This window comes from Lissotriton vulgaris, chromosome 4_1, assembly GCF_964263255.1.
Source record: "Lissotriton vulgaris chromosome 4_1, aLisVul1.2, whole genome shotgun sequence".
In the NCBI taxonomy this organism is placed as follows: domain Eukaryota; kingdom Metazoa; phylum Chordata; class Amphibia; order Caudata; family Salamandridae; genus Lissotriton; species Lissotriton vulgaris.
This window is the reverse complement of record NC_141691.1, coordinates 1,040,618,095-1,040,640,006: the sequence shown is the minus strand read 5'-3', so window position 1 is coordinate 1,040,640,006 and position 21,912 is coordinate 1,040,618,095. Positions and strand designations below refer to the sequence as shown.

Below are 21,912 nucleotides of genomic sequence, written 5' to 3'. Positions count from 1 at the left end.
TGAGACTTGTCACTGCAAGTACAAGATATACACTCCCTCACAAATCATTCTATGTCTCTATCCATATTTGGCCACCAAAAATCCATCCTGGCCTTCCTTTTGACTGCCAACATTCCTCCATGACCCTCATGTAGCAAACCCATCAATTTTTTCCTCAAAGATACTGGTACCACCAACTTGTCATTTCATCTTACAATTCCATTTACAACTGATAATTCTTCCCAAACATCTTTAAACATTACAATGTCTTCATCCATTTTATCACGCACAACCGAAGGCAAGTCTTTTATTACTTTAACTAAAGATGTATCAGAAGCAATAGCTTTCTTTCATTCCTGTTCACTAATAGCCTGATGACACTCTTCAACATTAACAATCAATAAATCATCATCCTCATTGTTCTCGTCATGTTTACTATCCACAGGTAACTGTGACAAACAGTCAGCATTGATGTTTCTTACTCCTGGTACGTATTTCAAATCAAATGAGTATTCCTGCAATCTATATAACCACTTTGCTATGCGCGGGGTAGCTCTTCCTGCACCTGAGGTTGTGAAGAGATCCAACAAGGGTCGGTGGTCTGTGCGAAGTTCAAATTTAGTGCCCCAAACATAAACACGGAAATGTTGCACTCCCCACCAACAAGCTAAAGCTTCCTTTTTAATTGTAGAATACGACGATTCAGCACCTTTCAGCGTGCGTAATGCAAATGCTATTACATTTTCTTTACCATCATGCTCTTGCATCAATAGCGCTCCTAAACCATACCCACTGGTGTCAGTTACAATGATGGATTCATATTGTGGATTGAAAGATGTTACAGTAGTGGCATTGGCTACAGCTTTTTTTACAATGTCAAATGCATTTTGGCATTCTTCCGACCATTTAAAATTAACACCTTTTTTCATTATATTACGCAAAGGTTGTATAATATCAGAGAAATGGTGAACACATTTAGGATTAAAATATTCAGCTAAGCCAAGGAATGACCTTAACCGATCTTTATCCACAGGTGATGGAGCCTTCTCCAAGTCTTCCACCAAATTCAATTTTGGTTTTATTCCTCTTTGAGATAACGTATGTCCTAGGTATTCTACCTCTTGTTGACAACATTTACATCTATTTAAACTTACAGTGAGACCAGCAGCCTAAAAAAAACCTTTTCTCAGAACTTCATCATGGTGAAGTTCATCCTTACCCCCAAATTAACACATCATCTTGGAACACCAATGTATTTTTAACATCCATCACTATCTTTTGCATTATTCTTTGAAAAACTTCAGACACCGAGGCCAAACCGAATGGCATTCTGATAAATTGAAATGCACCTTCTGGCGTAATGAAGGATGTTAGATATTTTGAATCTGCTTGCAAACATTCTTGGCGATAAGCACTTTATAATTCTGACGTAGCAAGTTATTTTCCTCCCCGCGACACATGATAACTTTTCATTTATATGAGGTAATGGGTACCTATCAACCCAAATACAATCATTTAAATCCTCAAATACACACACATGAGGATCTTGCTGTTAGGTTTGTGCGTGATCACAATTGAACTTAACCAATCCGATGCTTCTATCGGTTCGATGATCTTCTCTTTACACAGCCCTTCAATTTTTATCTCAATGCCATGGGTACATTGCGCACCTTGTGCACTTTAGGTTTGGCATCCTTTTTTACTATTATCTGATGTTCAAACCCTTTTAGGCATCCCAATTCATCCCTGAACAACTTAGGAAAATCCTCGACCCATTTGTTATTCTTTTTTTTTTTTTTTTTTTTTAAAGTTTTATTTTATTTTCACCTGGTATAAGACTTCAATACATTCAAAGTAATTACAGTTCATCAAGTATGTCATATACTTAAACAAACATATATAGATCACTTTTCAAATTACTAAGTATAAACGCTAAGCCATATCAACGAACTCAAATAGACAATTAAAAGTAGTCTTTGGATCTATCAGTTGAATTCTAGGTTCCCCCAAATTTTCTCAAATTTCTTTAACGATCGAACACCTCTAAGTTCTGCCAACGTGCACTCCATAATTTTAATTTCATTGACCAAGTACCACCACTCCATAGCATTAGGTGGGTTAGGGCTAATCCAGGCCCTGGCTAAAGTTAATTTGGCACATGAAAATAATATTGATAACAGTATATGATGTGGTTGATTTGTCAAATGTGGGCCAAGTATTACCATAGGTGCCGTTATTGGAGAGCTAAGAATATTTTTTGCAACTAAAGTTTTTTCCACTTCTTCCCAAAACTTTCCAAGTCTTAGACATGAAAACAGCATATGTACAAGGTCTGCCGCATATTCAGCACATTTCGGGCATTTGGTTTTCTCTCCCAAGATATTATTTGAGGACCATTTAGAAAATTTTTCTGGAGTATAGTATAACATATAGATAGTTCTATATTGTTGAAGTCGTAGGCTAGATGACCGTACGTGATAATGAATATTAGTGTAGGATTTACTTATTTGTTTTCCTGTAAGATTAATTCCAAATTTTAAGTTCCATTTATTAGCAAGTGCATCGTTGTCGTCAGATCTTAAACCTATAAAAAATTTATATGTCGAGCTGATAATAGATTTCTCTTTTTTAGAGTTTAAGAAGTCCCAGATACCCCCGCTCGACACAGTATTAATTCTGTTCTTGTGCACTAAAAAGTCATAAATTTGCATATATTTAAACCTATGTATTTCAGATAATCCAAACAAGTGTTTTAAAGTAAGAAAATCTAATATGCCTTGAGAGTTATATAAATCACCCAGAACCATTATACCTTTCAGTTGCCACCTTCGAGATTCCCCATCACTAAATATACTCGGAAGACCAGGATTGTTCCACAGAATCAATTGAGAATGAAATATGGTAGTTTTACAATAATCAAGGATATCCTTCCATACTCTTACTATATCCCGTGCAGTCTTGAATTTGACCCGTTTGTAGTTGTTGGGATCTGTGATATGAAGTAGAAATTGCTTAGAATCTCCCTCTAGTAATAAATGGTGATAGAAAAGCAAGTCCTCTGTATTCAGTAATGATCGTACACGTCTTACAAATGAAGCCCAAAAGTATAATTTCATGTCGGGAAAATTAAGACCGCCAGATCCAATTTGGTTTTTCAGTGACTTTAACGATCTCCTAGCCTTCTTGTACCCCCAAATAAAGTTACAAAAAATCCTATCTAGTTGTTTAAAGAAAAGCCTGTTCTGTGTCAAAGGGATTGATCTAAATAAATATAAGTATTTAGGTATAATTTTCATTTTTATCAGATTTATTCTACCAATTAGATTTAGTGGGAGTCGATGCCATTTTTTCAAATTCGAGATGGTAGTTTTCATTAGATCATTATAATTGATGGCATTAAGTTCTTTAATGTTTGAGGTAATTTTAACTCCGAGATAAGTCGCGACCTTACATATTTCAGGCACCGGTTGAGGGGGGACGAAGTTAGCTATTATTTGGGTTTTATGAACATTCAATTTATAGCCTGATACAATGCCAAATTTAGATGCTTCAATATTAATAGCTCTTAGGGACTCATTTGCTTCAGACGAATAGATAGCGATATCGTCGGCATACGCAGTGATTTTTAAGCTTTGCCTACCAGTCTTAAAGGGTATTATTCCAGGCTGAGTATCCAAAGCCTTTAAAAACGGTTCCAATGAGAGGGCAAATAGTAAAGGTGACAGGGGGCACCCTTGACGTGTGCCCCTCCTAATTGGAAAGCACGGCGAGGTGAGACCTCCATAGCTGGTGTATGCCGTTGGCTTGTCATAAAGTGCTCGAATCCCGTTTAAAAATTCTCCACCAAACCCCATTGATCCCATTGTATGCCATAAATAGTCCCATCCCACCCGATCAAATGCCTTTTCAGCGTCAAGCATTATCATGGCAAGGGGGGTTACCTCTACCTCTGCTATGTCAAATGCTGTTATTGCCGTGTTGACATGAGCTGATGTATCCCTCCCTGTTATAAACCCGTGCTGCTGTGTATTTACAATTTTGGGCATTATTGGTGCAAGTCTTTTAGCCAAGCATTTTGCAAAGATCTTTGCGTCTGCGTTGATCAAGGAGATCGGTCTATATGAGCCCATCTCCTCTTTAGGTTTACCCTTTTTATGAAAAAAGATTATTTTGGCTTTATTCCAGGAGTGGGGGGCCGACCCGGTTCTGCCGATATGAACTATTACTTCTAAAAGAAAGGGTGTTAACTCGTCTAAGCATAGTTTATAGATTTCCAGAGGAATGGTATCCTCACCCGTGGCTTTTCCTATAGGCAGTGATTGTATAGCCTCCTTTAGTTCTTCACTTGTTATTTCTATAGCCAATTCCTCTACTTCGTTTGTTGTTATCTGGTTCGTTAAATTTTCTTTTAAATAATTCTCAATTACAAAGTCATTAGGCATGTTCTCCGGTGTATACAGAGCTTCATAATATTTAGCAAACTGTTGGATTATATCATTTGGCTGATTGTATCTCTTATTGTCAACCCCCAAAATTTGGACGATCGTAGACTCCACTCTATCCTCTGCCACTTTAAATGCTAAAATTTTGCCGATTTTATCTCCGCCCTCATATTGTGAGAATTTATATCTATGGATCTGTGCGCTTCTTTTTTTTAGAAGTATTTCTTTAGTCTTACATTTTAGCTGGCTAAGATTTGCACTAATTTCCAGAGTGGATAAGTTATCTCTTAAAGCTTGTACTAGCCTTGTCTCCTCGGCAGCGATATCAACCCATTTGTTATTCTTATCAACATATGTTAGCAACACTTGTAGAGGATGGTTGGGATTCAAAATAATACCTAATCTTTTCTGTTCCCTCCACCCTAATAGATTTCTACCAGATTTCACAACATAAATGTTAGCTACAGTGAAACGATCCTTGAATTGTATTTTTGCATTAAAATATCCCAAATTGGTAATTTAACACCACAATATCAAAGTGGTTCAACATTAGTGGGAATTAAAATGATGGATCCTAAACTTATTAAGGTAAAAGGTGAGCATGAATAAGCCCACATGTGCACTTCAGAATTATTAATTTATACTATACATTTTGGAGGAGTATGCATGTCCTTTGAATTGTCTTGTAATGTGTTTACACTTTCTATTACCATTACTTCAATGTCACTCTCAATTTTATCATCCACCTCGTCTCTAATGTAATTTTGTTTTGGATTCATCTTACACTAGAGACATCATTAGTTTTACACACCCTAGAAAAATGGCCAATTCTCTTACACTTGTAGCAACGACTTTTTGTTGCAGGACATTGTATGGCACCTGCATTGTGTCTGTAGCTGCCACACCTGTAGCAGTTTTTTTTGTAATTTCCTTCTATTTTCTTCCCAACACCAGCGCTTTCATCACTATTAGTTTTAACAATTTTTTAATTTGAATTCAACATGCATACTTTATTAGACTCTGCTTCGCTTTTAAAACTATTTTCAGATAATTCCTTCACATAACGAAAAGTGTTCTCAATACGTCTAGCTATTTTGATAGATTTATCTAAGGATGGGTCTTTTAGATCTAACAATTTTTCTTGAATCCTCTTATTATAAGTTCTGGTAATGAGTTAATCTCTAATAATGTCGTCCCTCAAATCTTTTAATTTACGAGTAATAGATAATTTCCTCAAAGCTGCTACATACTGTTCAATTTTCTCTCCTTGCTTTTGTGAGCGAGAAAAAAATGTATGCCTTTCCACAACTATACTCAATTTTTTGCCAAAATTATCAGCTAATGCTGTCAAGGCAATTTCATAAACATCTTCTTCTTCTTCATCAGAAGAGTTATCTACATTCATAATATTAGGTTGAAAATTTGGCAAGGTATTCAAAACCTTCCTACCTTCAACACCCAAGCACACTTTTAATATTGCTAATTTCCTTTTTTAAATGAACAAATCACCATCTATAGCTTCTAGGTAAGTGGTAAAAGCCTCCTTCCAATCCTCCCAGTCCATACATGCTGCACGTATACACTGTGCTTGATTAGTTGCTAGGATACATGTGACGCTCCAGCTCAGGCCACACGCCGCACGTAAAGCGTCACATCGTTTTACACAAAGGCAATTGTTTATCCTTGAATTATCTTGCGATCCACTGTGCATGCACCAATGTGTGTTACTTCCCTGGATACTTGCTGATGTTCATCATATTAAACACTCTTCGGCTGTGATTCCCTCACAACTTTTGATGTTCCGCCAGGAGTTTGATTTGTTCTGGTGCCTGCCAATCAGCCGGTTTGTTAACCCCATGACGCCAATGGAGATCCCATAAACCTGACGCCACACTCAGCCTTCCCCGGTGACCTACATCACCAGGGACCCTCCAGAAGTGCAGCAGCTGGTGTTGGAGGCTGCCCTCATGTTTCCTCCTTGAAGTGTGGGCCCTGTTTTGGTCCTGACGAAGTCAAATCTGCCCACCCTCACGAACCCCATCACTGCCCCTCACCCCATGGTGAGAGCTTTTTCACCTTAAGTTTGCTAACTAGGAAAAAGATTTTAAAAAACTGTGCAAAATCGAGTTGTTTAGGTTTGGCTCCCAACATATAAATCTGGGTGTTCATTGACACATTGCGAGTGAAGAAGAATTTTAGAGGTGGATATACATACAGATTGGCCAGCTGAGCCACGTCTCAAGGGGCTGAACCACAGTGCATTTTCTAATCTCTATAACTTTGAAGCACTGATCGTTTATCTTTTTCTTTCTGCAAACTCTGCTACAGCCTGCCTTATATTATGTGTATTGCAAGTTTTTAACCCACGACTTATATGTAGCAGTTTGTCTTGTAATAGGTGTTATGCTAGGTGAATACTTTGTGTCATGCAAGTTTAAAACCGCGACTTATATGCAACTGCCTGTCTTATACGGTATCAGTATGATAACTTAAAATAAATACTTACATTTAGAAGAATGTCTTATATTGTGTGTTATGTAAGTTTATAGTAACAACTTATATGTAGCAGCCCGTCTTATACTGTGTGCTATGCTAATTTAAAATAATTCTTACATGTAGTAGCCTGTCTTACACTGTGTGTTACACCAAGTTTAAAATAACGACTCACATGCACACTCCCCCCACAATAACTACTGGACCCTTGCGTCTGCTCTCTTCCTCTCCCCCCTTAACTCCGCCCTCCTTCTCTGACCTTCTTACCCCCTTTCTCTCCTCCATCAACTTTGCGACCTAACATGCCTCCCCTTAATCACACCCACAGCCTCCTAGACCCAACCCTCATCAGACCTAGACCCAACTCATGGTCCATTACTTACCCTGCGAATCTCTCTAAAAATGCTAAGAAAAATCTTAAACATAAATTCCTAATTTGGCATCCTGAAACACTCATCGTAGACAACTACCTCAGCCTTTCCTCCCCGATAAAAAACAACTACATCTTCCACCCTAAACGCCCCTCCAAATGGAAGAGCATCTTCCTTCAATACCTCCCAATAACCAAATCTATCAAAATATCTTTTCGATTCAAACTATCCACTTCTCCTTCCCCAATTTTTCATGCAGAAATTGACATCTCCATATTTAAAACTGGTAACATTCACATACAATCCTCTGAACACCACCTCTCCATCTTTGAGCAGCACTTCCAGACTATGTCCTTCCATCTATCCAAACCCTCATCTAACTCCCCTACTACTTAACCTCCCGAGGCCCTTCGGCACTCTCCATCTCCCCCGATCCAAATCCTCCCTCCCCTCGACATCCTCACGGCTAATGCTGTACCCCAACTCTCGTCATCCAGTCACAGTCTCTCCTGAAAACCTCCCCCCGGCCCCCAAACAACTTTATCTGTCTCCCTAACTCTCATGCTCACCGATAACCTTCCCCTTCCAACCCTTAATGCTTCCCAAATCCACACTCCCGCCACTGTTCTCCCCTCACAGGAATCACCTAATTCTCCTAACTTGAACCAGACCCCTTTCTTGTCTTCTCTGAACTGCAGTCCTCCCCCTACACCCGCTGTCGCCTACCCCCTCCCCCATCACAGCTTCTCATCCTCTCAAGCCCTACCTCCGGACTCTAGGAATGTTCCAACCTTCCCATCGGACCTACATACATCTTACTACTCAGGCACTCCTCCTATCCTCCTTCCCGAACTGTCTCCAACCACTCGCACAAGGTCTCCTCCAACCAATATAGAAGCCTTCCTTCCCCTCACCCGTTCCCCAACCATGCTCTCCCACACTCCTTTAATCCAGATTCTGTCCAACATTGAATGCAATCTCGCAACCCTGACGACTGAACTCACACGTCTGAGAAAAGATGGCAACGCCCTGCACTCCAGGTCCCTATCTAACGACCCTTACCCCGTTGACCCTGGTTCTCAACACTTCTCGAATCCTCAACTGTGGAACACCACTCCTCTTGGCTGCCATTCTCATAGGCCCCACCTCACATCTACTCATCTCAACGCTTCTGACCTTCGTACACTCTGCAACACCTACCTTCCTAACTCCTCCAGTAACGTTCCTCCCCCTCTTCACTCCAGCATCCCCATTATTTTGGGGACCAGCAGATCCCCCCTCCCGTCTCCCCCAGATCTCCTCCTCAACGTACCAAGATCCATTCTCACTCTCCCCCCACAGACTTCCCTAAACCCCTCTGTCGCATTCTCCCTAGCTCTAACATTCCTGTAATTGTAGGGACCACCAGATCTCCACCCTCTCCCGTCTCCTCCATACCCCCACCACAACGCACCACCATCTATTCACGCCCTCTCCCCAAAGACTGTACTAATCCCCTCTACTGCATGCTAGTGAACTGCCTCTGGGCCGTCAGGCTCGCAATTGAAATTTCAGAAACCATTCTAAGTGAAAACATTGACATAGCCTTCCTCAAGGAAACCTGGCTCAATGACCACTCTACTTCCAGCCTTGACTTACTTTCCCACCCCCGGGTTACTCTATCATTAGAAAAGACAGACCACAGAGAGTAGGGGGTGGACTAGCGATTATTTTTAAAAATGAACTCCAACTTTCCCTTGTAAAAAACCCAGACAGAAATACCTTCGAATACCTTGAAACCAAACTTAAGTCTCAAGGTTTTCCCCCGATTCGATTGAATAATATGTACCACCCACCGGGAGATCCACTCCCCTTTGTTGAGGAACTATCCGAACTTCTTAACCAATCCTCTCTCTCTAGCATGAAAAATCTCTTCCTTGGAGATTTTAATCTACACTGGAACCAATCTTCTTGAGATCAATGAACTCAAACAACTTTGCCCCTCTCCCACCCACTCCAAAGGTGCTACCATGGACACCATCATTACCAGCACCAACTTGGCTTCCCTCTCCGACATCATACCCATCGAATGGTCTGATCATCGCCTCATTCTGTTCTCGATCACAAACATTAACCCAATCTTCCTCACTAACTACATTAAAGTCTCTAAACAGACCAGAAATCTTAATCACAACCCCCTGGTGAACTTGAATCTAAACTCCAAACACAACTTCTGCTCACCCCTCTCTCCTTAAATGCCAATGAACTCACTGAACATTTTAACAAAACCGTTGTCGATGTCTTAGACCAAATTTCCCCGTCCAAACTTAAAACCGTAAGAAACATTTCATCTAAATCATGGTACAATTCCAACCTCAATGACGAAAGGCAGACTCGCTGAAAGAACATAGAGACAACACCCCTACCCATCTTGCTCTCCTCAGAGCCGCCAGATATAAGAAACACATTTTCACAGAAAAGGCCTCCTTCTTCCGTACCCAACTTGATCGTACGAAAAATCGACCCAGAGAGCTGTTCAATATAGTCCGAAACCAAACCTCCTCGGCCCCTCCAACCCTGACGCCCACAACTGACAGAAGCGAAGAAATTGCTAACTTCTTCTCTGAAAAAATAGTCATTATAGACCAATCTTTCCTATCATCTCCCCCTCATCCCCTATCTATCGATGTCTCGACTTCTCAACATCCCTCCCTATCAACTCTCCTCCTTTTCCTCCCTCCTGCCACTACCCATCCAGATTCCAGCCTTTCTAACCCTCAGCCTAAAAACAATGCCTCCTGGCTCAATTTTCACCCCGTAATGGAACTTAAAGTCTCCAACATCATCTCCAAACTTAAACCTACCTCACACACCAAGGACCCTCTCCCCGCTAACCTTGTTCAGGAGCTCAAGCACAGCATTGCTCCTTACTGGACCTCTATCATCAACTCCTCCTTTACCTCGGGATGCGTCCCTCCCTCCCTCCAACTCGGACAAATCACTCCATTCTTAAAAATCCCAATGCTGAGCCTAATGACCTAAACAATCTACACCCCATCTCCAACATCTCCCTCCTTTCTAAAGCTCTTGAAAAAGGTGCCCTTCCTCAACAGGACAAACACATTGTCCCCTTCAACCTACTTGACTCCTTACAATTCGGATTCCGAAAAGGCTGCAGTACTGAAACTGCCATACTAAGTATTGTTGATGACATCCATCACTCTCTCGACAATGGCGAGACCTGTCATTCTCATTCTCCTTGACCTGTCTGCAGCATTTGATACGGTTAGCCACCCTGCCTTACTTAATCCACTCAAAGTTAGATTTGGCCTTAATGGCCTGGTTCTTAAATGGTTCTCCTCCTTCCTGCACCACAGAACACAACCGAATCTCGGCTCACTATGTATCCACTATTCTAACCTATAGCAGCACAGCTTACAGCAACCACCCAATCACGGCTCTCTAGGTGTCCACTGCCTGACCAATGCGAGCGTGGCCTTTTGTTTGGTCAGTATTTACTCCTGCTACTGACCCTCCCTTTACAAAATAATAGGGCAATGTATTTCTAAGTTTTCTTAACCAAATTCTTGTTAGAAACAACACAAAACAATGCTACTCTGTCTGTTCCACTAGAAAAAGAGATCTCTTTATTACTCAAAAAGAGATTCTTTCACTTCCAGTAAAATAACGACCAGTACTACTCTACTCTCAATCAAGTTAAAGGAAGACTTGGTACTCCTCTAGGGGCACTAGCCAAAGATTCGGAAGAGGAACTTCCTTTCAGATAGAGGTCTTAGTACTCCTTTGGGGATGTAAGCTCAAAGTTTAGGAAGTGGACCCTTCCCTTACTATTTCATGCAATCTTCTTTTGATCAAATAAGTCCCTGTAATAACATCAACAGCCTTTCGCTGTTTAATATTATGACATTCCTCTGCCACATAGGCTAAAATAACATCATCCCAGGATCTTAGGTAACTCCGTACCCATACTTCCAGACAACAAAAAACAAAGACACTAACTTTTCATGTTAATAGCCAATAATTCAATAATTATTACCTAACTAATCAATAATTAACCATCCTCAGCTACCAAAACTGATCCAGCAATCAGGGATCAATAATTTGTATTAATCATAGGACCATTTACACTACCCAACTTATCCCTTCAAGTTGGGTTTCAGTGTGATGCAAGTATATACCTAATCTATCAAAGTACACTACAGAACCTGCAGTTCTCTTTATATATTTGTGGGGACAGACCTATAGTTGAAAAGTTGATAGTAATAATGATGTACTTATTTATACTACTCATGATAACAGACTCAGTGTATAATTTATAATGTTTTATCGAAAATAATGTGAAATGAATGCTCATCAAGTACAGTCACACAGTGCAAGTCATGAACTATCACAGAGAACATATATTTGCAATGGAAAGGAACAAACTCATATCAAATAAACAAATGCTTTGGAGGAGTGGATAAGCGAAGAGAGGAAAGTTTCAGAGATATAATACATTTGCACATGATTATGCACATTTTAGAATATTATCTACACTAAACCAAGAATCAAGGAAAACTACCCTCTGGCCAAGAAGCGCAGCAAGGCCACCCAAGAAGAGTTGAGTGACAAAGTTTAAGTCAGGAACCAGGAAACAGGTAGGCCTCTATTTGGAAACAGCAAACCGATGTCAGTGACAATCTCCCTCTAGCTAACACCTGCTGACCCAAAACCACCCCCCCCCCCCCCCGGGGACTTTCAATTATACCCTAAAACTTAATCGTCCAACTGACATATGTTTCAATATGAAAACAAACTCCGACTCTCATTGGCTAAGAACGAGGTGTACTGTCACACCACTCTCTTCATGACCTGTTCATTCAATGTCCCTTTGTCTTAAACATTCAGCATTATGTCAGATTCTTCCCAGGAAATAACTTTGAACACAACCATAGTAAATATTTCCTGTAGTTCTCTACATGTTGCAAATATCTGCACTTCCATTGTTTGCTTCTGCCATCTCATGAAAGAAGGTGTTCGCTACCACTGATATTGTATTTTCTTTTCCAAAGCTTGCCAGTCAGTCAGCACACCATGAAGGTCATTTTTCATGCCTTTGAGTTCTATCTTTCCATTTAAAGTCCACTTTATTCATTTAATTTCTCTTGCAAATATTAGCCCCAAACTGGCATGCAGAAGTGTAGGCCCATGTTTGCTTTTCTACAGAAAACAAACACAAAGATTTATTATTTTCATGAAATGTCAGTCAGTCGGTCAAAACACTTTATTTGATTACTTAAAATCATAAAAGACAAAATAAAAACATTTCATATCATATATGTACAATCAATGCTTACAATCAGTTATAAAATGTACAGTAAGGGCCCAGAAATACATCGTAATTGTTTAAAACAGCTAAAAATCAGGCAGGGATATTGAGGGCGGCTAATCTTTTAGTATTAATCCGAGCAGCAGCCACCAAAAAACTAGCAACACAATAAATATTGCGAGTACTACTTAACATCTGCAAATAGATCAGAGCGGGCCTAACTTGTAAAAACCTGCCTCTCTTAACCCGTTAAGCGCGCCGCAAATTCCGCCCCAGTGCGGACGTTCGATTGCGCTAACGGGATCCGGACGTCCAACGGTCGTGTGCAGCACTAGCGAGGTAGTGCGCGCGACGACCGTTGGACGTTCGCAGCGCTGAACGGGTTAAAATTGGAACACATTTTTTTTTCCGAATGTCAGAGTAGTACTCACAGAACATAACCAAATGCAACCTGTCTTGTGTGGAAAAGTTATCACAATGGCATGGGTTAGAATTTTCAGGTTTACCCCAAGTAGGAAAAACGCCAAGGGTTAAATGTATTAAGTTAAAACGAAATCTAATCAAAAGCTGGCGATGAAATGGTCTAATTACAATTTTTAAATACGGTTCCAGTGAGGGAGTAGTTAATAACACATAATTAGCTTTTACACACGGTATCTTTATCTCCTGCTCCTCACTTTCCAGTGCTTGCATATTTAAAAAACTGATCTTTGTCCAGCTTACATCCTCTCTTTTCATACATTCCGGTAATGTCATGAAATGTCATTTTCAATTGCACACCATCCCAACTTTACACTAACCCCATGAACAACCTGTATTTTGCACAAAAGCATTTCCCTTAATATAGCGTTTTTAATAATATTTTTCACAGCACATTGTAAATGAAATATTACTGAGCGTTCAATACGAGCAAGTTTTATTTTCTCAAAACCCTGCTCCATCACTGGTTATGTTGTAAAGGCATCACTTGGCACATTTGGGGATATCTGCTACAATCATGTATTCCCAGCCAATCGTGTACTTCATTTCAGAGACAAATGATGGTTCTAACAATATTTATCGGTTAAAGAATGGTTGTTTATTAGAGGTTTTACTTAATCGAAAGTGGCACAATTTAAATAGCAAAGTGACTTGCACTGTTTCTAAAATTAACATTAGTTTGATTCACAAACTATTCAACTTCGGTGTGGGCTCTGGCATTTGGAGACAAGATTGATTTAGAACACAGTGTAAGTCAAACAATCAGTGTGATTCAAGAATTGGGCTTGGGTTTTGTACTATGAATATACACTTACTACAAACACCTTCTTAGCATAATTGTATATAAAGTGATATATAGGCATTTATTTATGAATGGAAAGCATTGATACGAATTCTTTCTTTTATCACACATACTACCTGACTGTTTAAACTCGAATCCTAACATCAGACTGATATTTTATTTTGCCTGTTCTCTCCCTAGCATTTTATACGCTGATATTGTTGGATTCACACGTCTGGCGAGTGACTGCTCTCCAGGTGAACTGGTCCACATGCTCAATGAATTGTTTGGCAAATTTGATCAGATCGCCAAGGTAAGGAACTCAAGAGCATTTTCCTTCTAATGCATGTTGAAACTTAAACATTGGATCACAGACACTTGTTGAAATATATTACTCCTCAGCACAATCCTGCACTTGTATTAGTTCAGTGGTTTGATAGCCCAATAATGTAGCAACATATTGGACTCTTTTCCCCTAGAGATGACCTTGACGACGTTTACATTCATTCAGCACATTATAAACCAGCTCTTTTGAAGCCTTTGTTAGGGAGCTGCAAATAGAACACGCTTCTGCAATCATCCATAAGCTAATTTATTTTGTGATTTCTTTACAATCAATATCCAAGTCGTTTGGTGCATCCACGCCATGTTGTTTACCATCAAGAAAAATCAACTATAGACAACAACATAACGACACAATAAAGAATGATATTTATTTACAACATTGAAACTACTGAAATATATTACAAAGTGCACATGTGAACTCTATTTTGAACCTGTCCGACCTGCCAAAAGTCATGCCAGAGAGTAAGTGGAAGCAACACGGGTGAACACTCTGTTGCCACCAGCTACTATCCTGGCCCCCTAGACTATTCCAAAAACACAGCAGTAGCCGAACACCAAAGACAATGTATTTGCATTGAAAATATGTCCACATAGTGGTATATTATATCAGATGCACAGTTCCATTGGTTCTTTTTTCCTGACTACATTTTCAGTTTGGAATCGTCAGTTAAATCCACAAAGCGGCTGTCCAAATATGTTTTGTTGATATCGAGGTTTCAGGGCTATAAAAGTACACATTTTGCATATCTCATTGCAAAGGACATGTTGGTGAAAATTGCATATCAGGTGTGCACATGTACACATATAGCACTCACCCAGCTATCTATGTCCAGTGTATGAAGGTGTTGTTCATATCACACTTATAAACCTGAATGTGACTATGGAGGGAGTCCTATATCAAGTAAACCCAAACAGTGTAAGTGGGAGATATCACTCAAAAAAAGCGACATAAGTAAAATACAGAACAGGCACTTTGAATACAGGGAGTATAGGGGAATAGGACCAAAAGTTCAAATAATATGACATTCTTCCAGCGACCCCCATCAAGTAAGAGCGTCAAACCTGTGAGATAAACCTGTGCGACATGTGTTCATAAGCATTCATTATACACCGCACTTTAGTGTTGAGTAGTTAAAGATAGTTTAACTACTATAAGTGTCAAGTGGGAAGAACAACAGGTGATTTACCATTAGATGGTTCCCTCTTACCCCGTACAATCAGAAATCTCGTGAGTTCAGGGTGTAAATTAAAGTATAGACACTGCATTTGTAGTGGGGCTTGAGTACAAAGTGACAAGTAATGGACATTGCTACAAGTTATACCACGCAGACTCATAGTAAAGAAGAAAGAAGGGAGGAAATGGGTAATTGACAGTAACTATGTCAGAATTCAGAAACGTAGGAGAAAAGTCACTTACAGGGCTAGGAAAATCTTGAAAGTTGGAAAAACAAAGCAGCGAAAATTGGGCTCACTCAAACACCATCCTCGCTTCCTGGTTAGTTTCTTCCCTTCTGGGGTGTTAGCAAGAGAGTCTGTATTTAAGACCCCTTCAGGATGGAGCAGATATGTAAGCACCATGCTACTTTGTTGCTAAGGTTTTCTGCTTTGCTTGAGTTCTCACCAGTTTCATATACTTGCACTTTTGTTGATTTTTCCCTTTCCAGTTTCCTGTGGTTAGGGTTTCTCTTTTTTCCCTTAGTCCTTGTGTTTGGCTCTTTGTGTTTTCCTGCTCATCGTTTTGTTCTGACTATCTTTTGGCATCCTTCGGATCCAGCCCATTGCCCGGGTCTGACAGGAGCTCCTTACAGCACATGCCACCATTGTGACACAGGTCTATAGTCCCTTGAAGTCCCAGGTGTTTTTTGGTACAAGTCCTTCAGGCGGCACTACCATTTGAGATGATTCCATCTAGAGTGTTAATCCAGTCCTGGTTTTTCCTTTATCCCACTTCTGCTGTTTTTCCGATTCCTCAAAAGGACACGTCAACTAACCCATACCTCTTTGCAGGGATTTTTTGCCATCAGGGGTTCTCAGCAGGTGTGGCTACTTGGACCAATAAACTGGGTAGAGTTTGACAGCACAAGAAGTCAGTTTTTAGAGTTTGTAATATTTTGCCATACATGTAAGAATGAGTATAAGAAGCAAGGATCCGATCGGAAAGTGAATAACAACATGTTTGTGAAAAACTCCTGGAAATCATACATTTCTGCTGCAATCACCTTTAAAGAGGATTGGGGATTTGTGATAGGTGAAATTTCAAATGCCCTTGAGGCACACATAAGGTATTTACTTTTCCCCCAAGACCAATGAACTCAGGGTTAGAGAAGACATAAGCATTTTTTTAGGTTGGTTTTCCATTTGCTTTTCTAACTCAAATATAATTTTGAATCCCTTGTCTGTATGAGAAAGGAGACCTAAATGAAATCATGAAACTGACAAAGAAAAGTGAGGAGGAACCCACTGGATAATTAAATAGAACAAAAACACTGACCTTAACCTGCCGGCCACCACTATTGTCGTGTCGCGCGTTGGTAAACTTCCTTGCCCCAGCAAGGCACTGGGACAGCATCTCAGGACCCCATCCAATCCCCGAGCTGATCTCATGTTTGACAGCATCTCGGGGATTGGCCTCAGTGGGCTGACCAGATGCTCTGCTCAGGTCAAGGAGTTTGTGGAGTTTCTCCAGCCTGTCTGCTCAATAATGCTGGGCTAAAGAAACCTAAGTGTGCATATGTGTTTGGCCAGCCTGAGGTGGCTGGCCAAACTCATGTGCACTCAGAAGTGCACATAGCACTCCTCCCCCCCCTCCATTGCCCCGCCTCTCCCTGCACAAGCTCGCTCAGAGCCAGCAAGTGAAAAATAAAACAATAGTAAAATATTGTTTTATTTTTCACTTGCTGACTCTGAGCCATGGGGGCGACACTCTTCAGCCATTGAGGAGGAGCCGCAACATAAATACACTTCCAGAGTGGCAAAGTGGGCCAGGAACTTAAAACAAAGTGATTTACAAGGAACTTTGTAAGGACAAAAGAAAAGGTGTGAGGATCAGAGAGACAAAATAGTATGGAGCTGTCATGAAAGAAGTCCACCTTGTTTAAGAGAGTGTGTATAAAGGGAGGCAAGATAGCGGCAGCGGAAGGCAAGATGGCAGCCGCGTGTTTGCTCGAGTGAGCATTCACTACCGGCTGCTCGCCCCTCCCTTCTAACAGCTGCATGCCACTATTACAATGAAGGGCCAATCGGTAATAGGTGCTAAAAATTGGTGAAGATGGCTGTACTTTTATATTAAAGAGAGGCTATGGGACCTACTCATGTCTCAGTGGCTGATGGATCCTGATTTGTGTATTGGCTCCAAGCTGTACTCCTCTGTGCTCGGTTCTCATGGCGCCCTGCTGGTGGTTTCTGTTGCGCTGTGCAGTGGGGCTGGCCTGGGTTGGTTATGACGAGGATGCCCCCAAGAAATGCTCGAGCAGCTAAGTTGCGTGCTGCCTCCCTGGAACTTCTGGAAAGCGCCCAAAACAACGACAGTGAGCGGCTGCAAACACAAGACCAGGAAACAGTTGCAGGCTGGCTTCAGGGAAGACAATTACCCCTGCAATTTTTCTTACAGGAAAGACTTCCAAGCAGCTTGTGGGCCCGATGGAGGAGAGCACCTCAACAGCATGGACATATGAGGTGAGCACTAGGCTGCAGGGGGATTCAGGGGACTCAGGTGTGCCAACTGAGGATGGGCAGGAAAGCTCCCGGCTGCAGTCTGCAGCACATGTGCTGGGGGACTGGGTCCTCAAATGCAGATAACATCAGGGGGTGCCTTGGATGCAAATATTGGAGAGGCTACGGCAGATGTGGAAAACGCGCTTACTAAAGTGGATGGGGGACAGCTTCATTAAATGGATGTGGCAGCAGCTCTACAGACAGGTGCAGGAGATTATTTTTTTTCAATATCTGATCACTCCAATTCATCAGGAGAGGAATTATTGCAGCTTTCGGATGTCCCCTCAGGCTCGCCTAATGATCAATTGAGTGAGGCTAGCAGTTTTCATCAGGAACGGGAGACAACGGGGGCTCGGGCTGCTTTACCTACCCTTGGCACTTTACGGAAGAAGCTACCTACATCCTCACTAATAGATTCAACGGATTGAATTATTGTACCAGCCCAGGAGCAGGCGCTTTCTAACTCAGCGGGCATAGACTTAGCCATGGGGGGGGCATTGAGACACGACCAGCCTAATGCACCTCTGCATCAGGAAAATATTTCCCTAGCCGTTATTTATGAGTCAATTATGTCACTCAGGTATGAAACCCGGGCTGACAGCCAGAAAACACACGGTGCTTGTTGAAAATTGCAAAACTCACTTCGTCGAGTGGCTAAGTCCTGTTCGGAGTTTGCAGAGAGGATTTCCGAAGCTGAGAACAGGATAACTTCCCTTGAAGATGAAATGATCAGCCAGAAAGTGTCTACAGATGCCTTGACTGCACGGAAGAGCGAAATTGCCTGGAAGCTAGAGGACATGGAAAATCATCTCTGGCGTAATAACTTGAGAATTCTTGGGGTTACTGAAGATCCGGAAGGCCCCGATCTGCGGAAGTTTGTTGTCGGATTGTTTACGGAAGGTTTCCCGGAATTGACACAATGGTCATGGGACATTGAGGTGCAACGAGCGCACCGGGCTTTTCTTTTCGTTGAGCAATCGTACAACGTCTAATCGCTCTGATTTACAACCCAGAGCTATATTGATATGTCTTTCTTATTTCTTATCTAGGCTGGCTCTATATGATTTGGCTAGACCTGATAGGAAGAGAAAGGGGAGCGGGCTTGAGTTCTTGTGTGTCCTGATTACTGTCACACGACAGTGGAAAAAAGGTGGCAGTTGAGGCAGCTAATACATTTGTTTCAGGATAAAGGAGCTCAGGCATTTCGTCTGAACCCCGCAAAACTAAAAAAAATATATGAGGACAAGACGCCGTTTTTTACGGCTGAAGCCGAAGCTATGGAGTTTCTGCATGATATTGCACCTTAAGAAAGGGGGCAGAAATAGGTAGAAATAAAAAAAAATCTCATCCTAGCACTGTTTGTAGAGATTGTTACAAATGCATGTATTTAACAATACCGTGGTGTGCTATGAAATCTTTTTTTTCATTACGGTGTTCAGGGATTGGGTGAACTGAGTGGAGGGAGTGGGCTACTATCGGGCTGTGAGGCTCTCCATCACTTTAGACTTGCAGCCTCGATGTTGGGGGTGGTAGGGGCGGTCTCAGCTGGCAGAGGAGGCACTGGGGTGGGAGAGGAGGGGAACTCTGGGAGGGGGGAACTGCCACAGGGGCACTGGTTGTGAAAAGTGAAAATAAGCCAATAAACCTGTTGTAGTATATAAGAGGAAAGGAGCTGATTTTTTGGGAGAAAAGGAGCTGTCAATCCAGTCTTAAAACAGGGTAATGATGAATGTTTTGTCTATTTGTTCATTTATTGTACACTGTTTTAGTGACAGAGTCAAGCAGCAAAGAATTGCGCTGTGAATAAGATCTATGTCCCCCGATGTGGCTTGTCTTCAAGAGACGCATGTTCCCTGGAGTAAACGTAAAGTGTTAGGAGAACTTAGGTATAAGCTTCTAGTATGCACCTCAAAGGGACTAGTACAAGAGGGGTGGCTATCCTTGCTAGGACTAATATGTTAAGGGTTATTAGAAGTCTCACAGATAAATATGGTCGATAGGCAATTTTGGAATGTTTGGTTGCTAATAAGAAGCTTACAATATGCTCGGTATATGGATCCAACCATGATGAAATACAGACTCTAGAGTATTTAAATACAGCGCTGGCCTCTTGGGTCTCCCCTTTAATGTTGTGTGTGGACTTTAATATTCAGTTGGCTGAAGGTACTAGGGATACAACTGGGGGCAAATATCTTGGTTGGAAACCAAGGGTGTATAGAGTCTTACAGCAGATTTTCTATGAGCATGGCCTAGACGATGTTTGGTAAAGGCTAAGTGGCCCAGATCCAGGGTATACGCGTTATTCTTGTCCAAATAAAAAGATGGCTAGGTTAGATTACTTCTTTGTTACTAATACATATTTATCAGAGGCATTTATACAGTTCTTCCCTATAATTACATCGAATAACAATCCACTGTTACTTAAACTTGCAATGCATGGTGTGGCACATCTTCAATTTTTCTTTTGATAGGAAGCTTTTACTTAATGAAACCTTTATTGATCATATGTGACAGTGGTTAAATCAATTCCTGGCCATTAATCGTAACTCTACGAAATGTGGCATAGTATGGGATGCTTTAAATGCGGGGCTTAGGGGGGGAATCCTGAGTTTTGGAAAGCATACTCAAAAGCAACAAAAACAGTTTATGCAGGGACTATACAATAATCTTCAGCATGCTGAATATGTTATGATACATGCCCTGCAGAGTAAATCAGATATTACTCAGCCACAGACTGAGGTGGCTCGCTGCAAGGCTAGGATAAATGGGGAGTGGGCTAAAGATATTGCTAGGAAGTTCCATCTTTTTAGGAGGGAGTGCTACGAGTATGGGGAGGCAACGGGTAGATGTTTGGCTAAGAAGATTAGATGTAAAGAGGTTCAAGACACAATTGTAGCCATTGAAGATTCTAGTGGGAGACTCGTAGAAACACCAGCGGAGATTATGGAGGTCTTTAGGACCTTCTATGAGGAGCTCTATGCAGAAGAGCATAATGGCAAGGACAAATTCGAAGGATTTTACAAAGATCCTTATAGGAGGATGTTAAGCTCTGACGATCGGAGACATTTGGATGAGCCTATTGCTTTAGAGGAATTAGTGGAGGATGTTGACTCTCTAGCAGCAGGGAAGGCGGCTGGACCGGATAAGATTCCACTTGAATTTTATGATTGTTTTTTAGCTGAGATACAAACAGACATACTAACAGTCTTTCAAGAAGCACAGAAAGGGGATGATCTTGCATTGTGGGATGTTGCTAGTATTGTTATCTTTAAAAAAAAAGATAAATCCGCTACGCTACCAGGGTCATATAGACCCATTTTACTTTTAAACTGTGATGGCAAAATGTATGCAAAAATCCTGGCTGCTCGACTTTCCCAAGTAAAAGCTTCCTTGGTCTCTACTCGCCAGCCTGGATTCATCCCAGGAAGAGGCATGGTCAGCCACATTAGCAGGACTTGGCTAGTGTGAAAAGAGCTCCGTGCGGAGTAGTACTACTTGTTGCAGAAAAGGCATTTGACCCTGTCCCTTGGGGGGTTTTATGGGCGACTATGCGTTGGCAAGGTATTGGGCCTGGTTTTATCCAAGGAATTAGAGCGATGTATAGATCTCCTGTGGCACGAATATGCTTGCTCGGGCTTGAATCAGATCTGTGTTGATATCAAGGGACACCCGACAAGGCTGCCCTTGCTCCCCTTTACTCTTCTCCCTTTACGTCAACCCCTTTCTGAATTTATTGGCGAGTAGGCTAAATTCACCACTTGCAAGATGTGGACATGACCAGGCTTGTATACTAGCATATGCGGATGACATAGCAATAGTCTTTCTGGACCCAGCTAAGTGTACAGATCAAGCATTCTTCAGCGACCCTCGGGTTATGGAGGTGGCAACATATTTAAGGGTTAGTATTAATGCATGTTTGGACAAAATGGTGTTGTCTAATTGGGACCCGATGGTGCATAAAATCAAAAGGACTTAGACAGAATGGAAGGTCTGCATCTT

General features: G+C 41.3%; 1 protein-coding gene across 1 annotated transcript in view; it reads left to right on the top strand.

The window, feature by feature from the left end:
- The window catches only part of ADCY2 (adenylate cyclase 2), a 3,890,318-nt gene that overhangs the window by 2,596,101 nt on the left and 1,272,305 nt on the right, over positions 1-21,912 (top strand). The window contains exon 6 of the mRNA XM_086965279.1: positions 14,056-14,167. Coding sequence (XP_086821405.1) covers positions 14,056-14,167 — 112 coding nt within the window. The remainder of the gene's footprint in view (positions 1-14,055; positions 14,168-21,912) is intronic.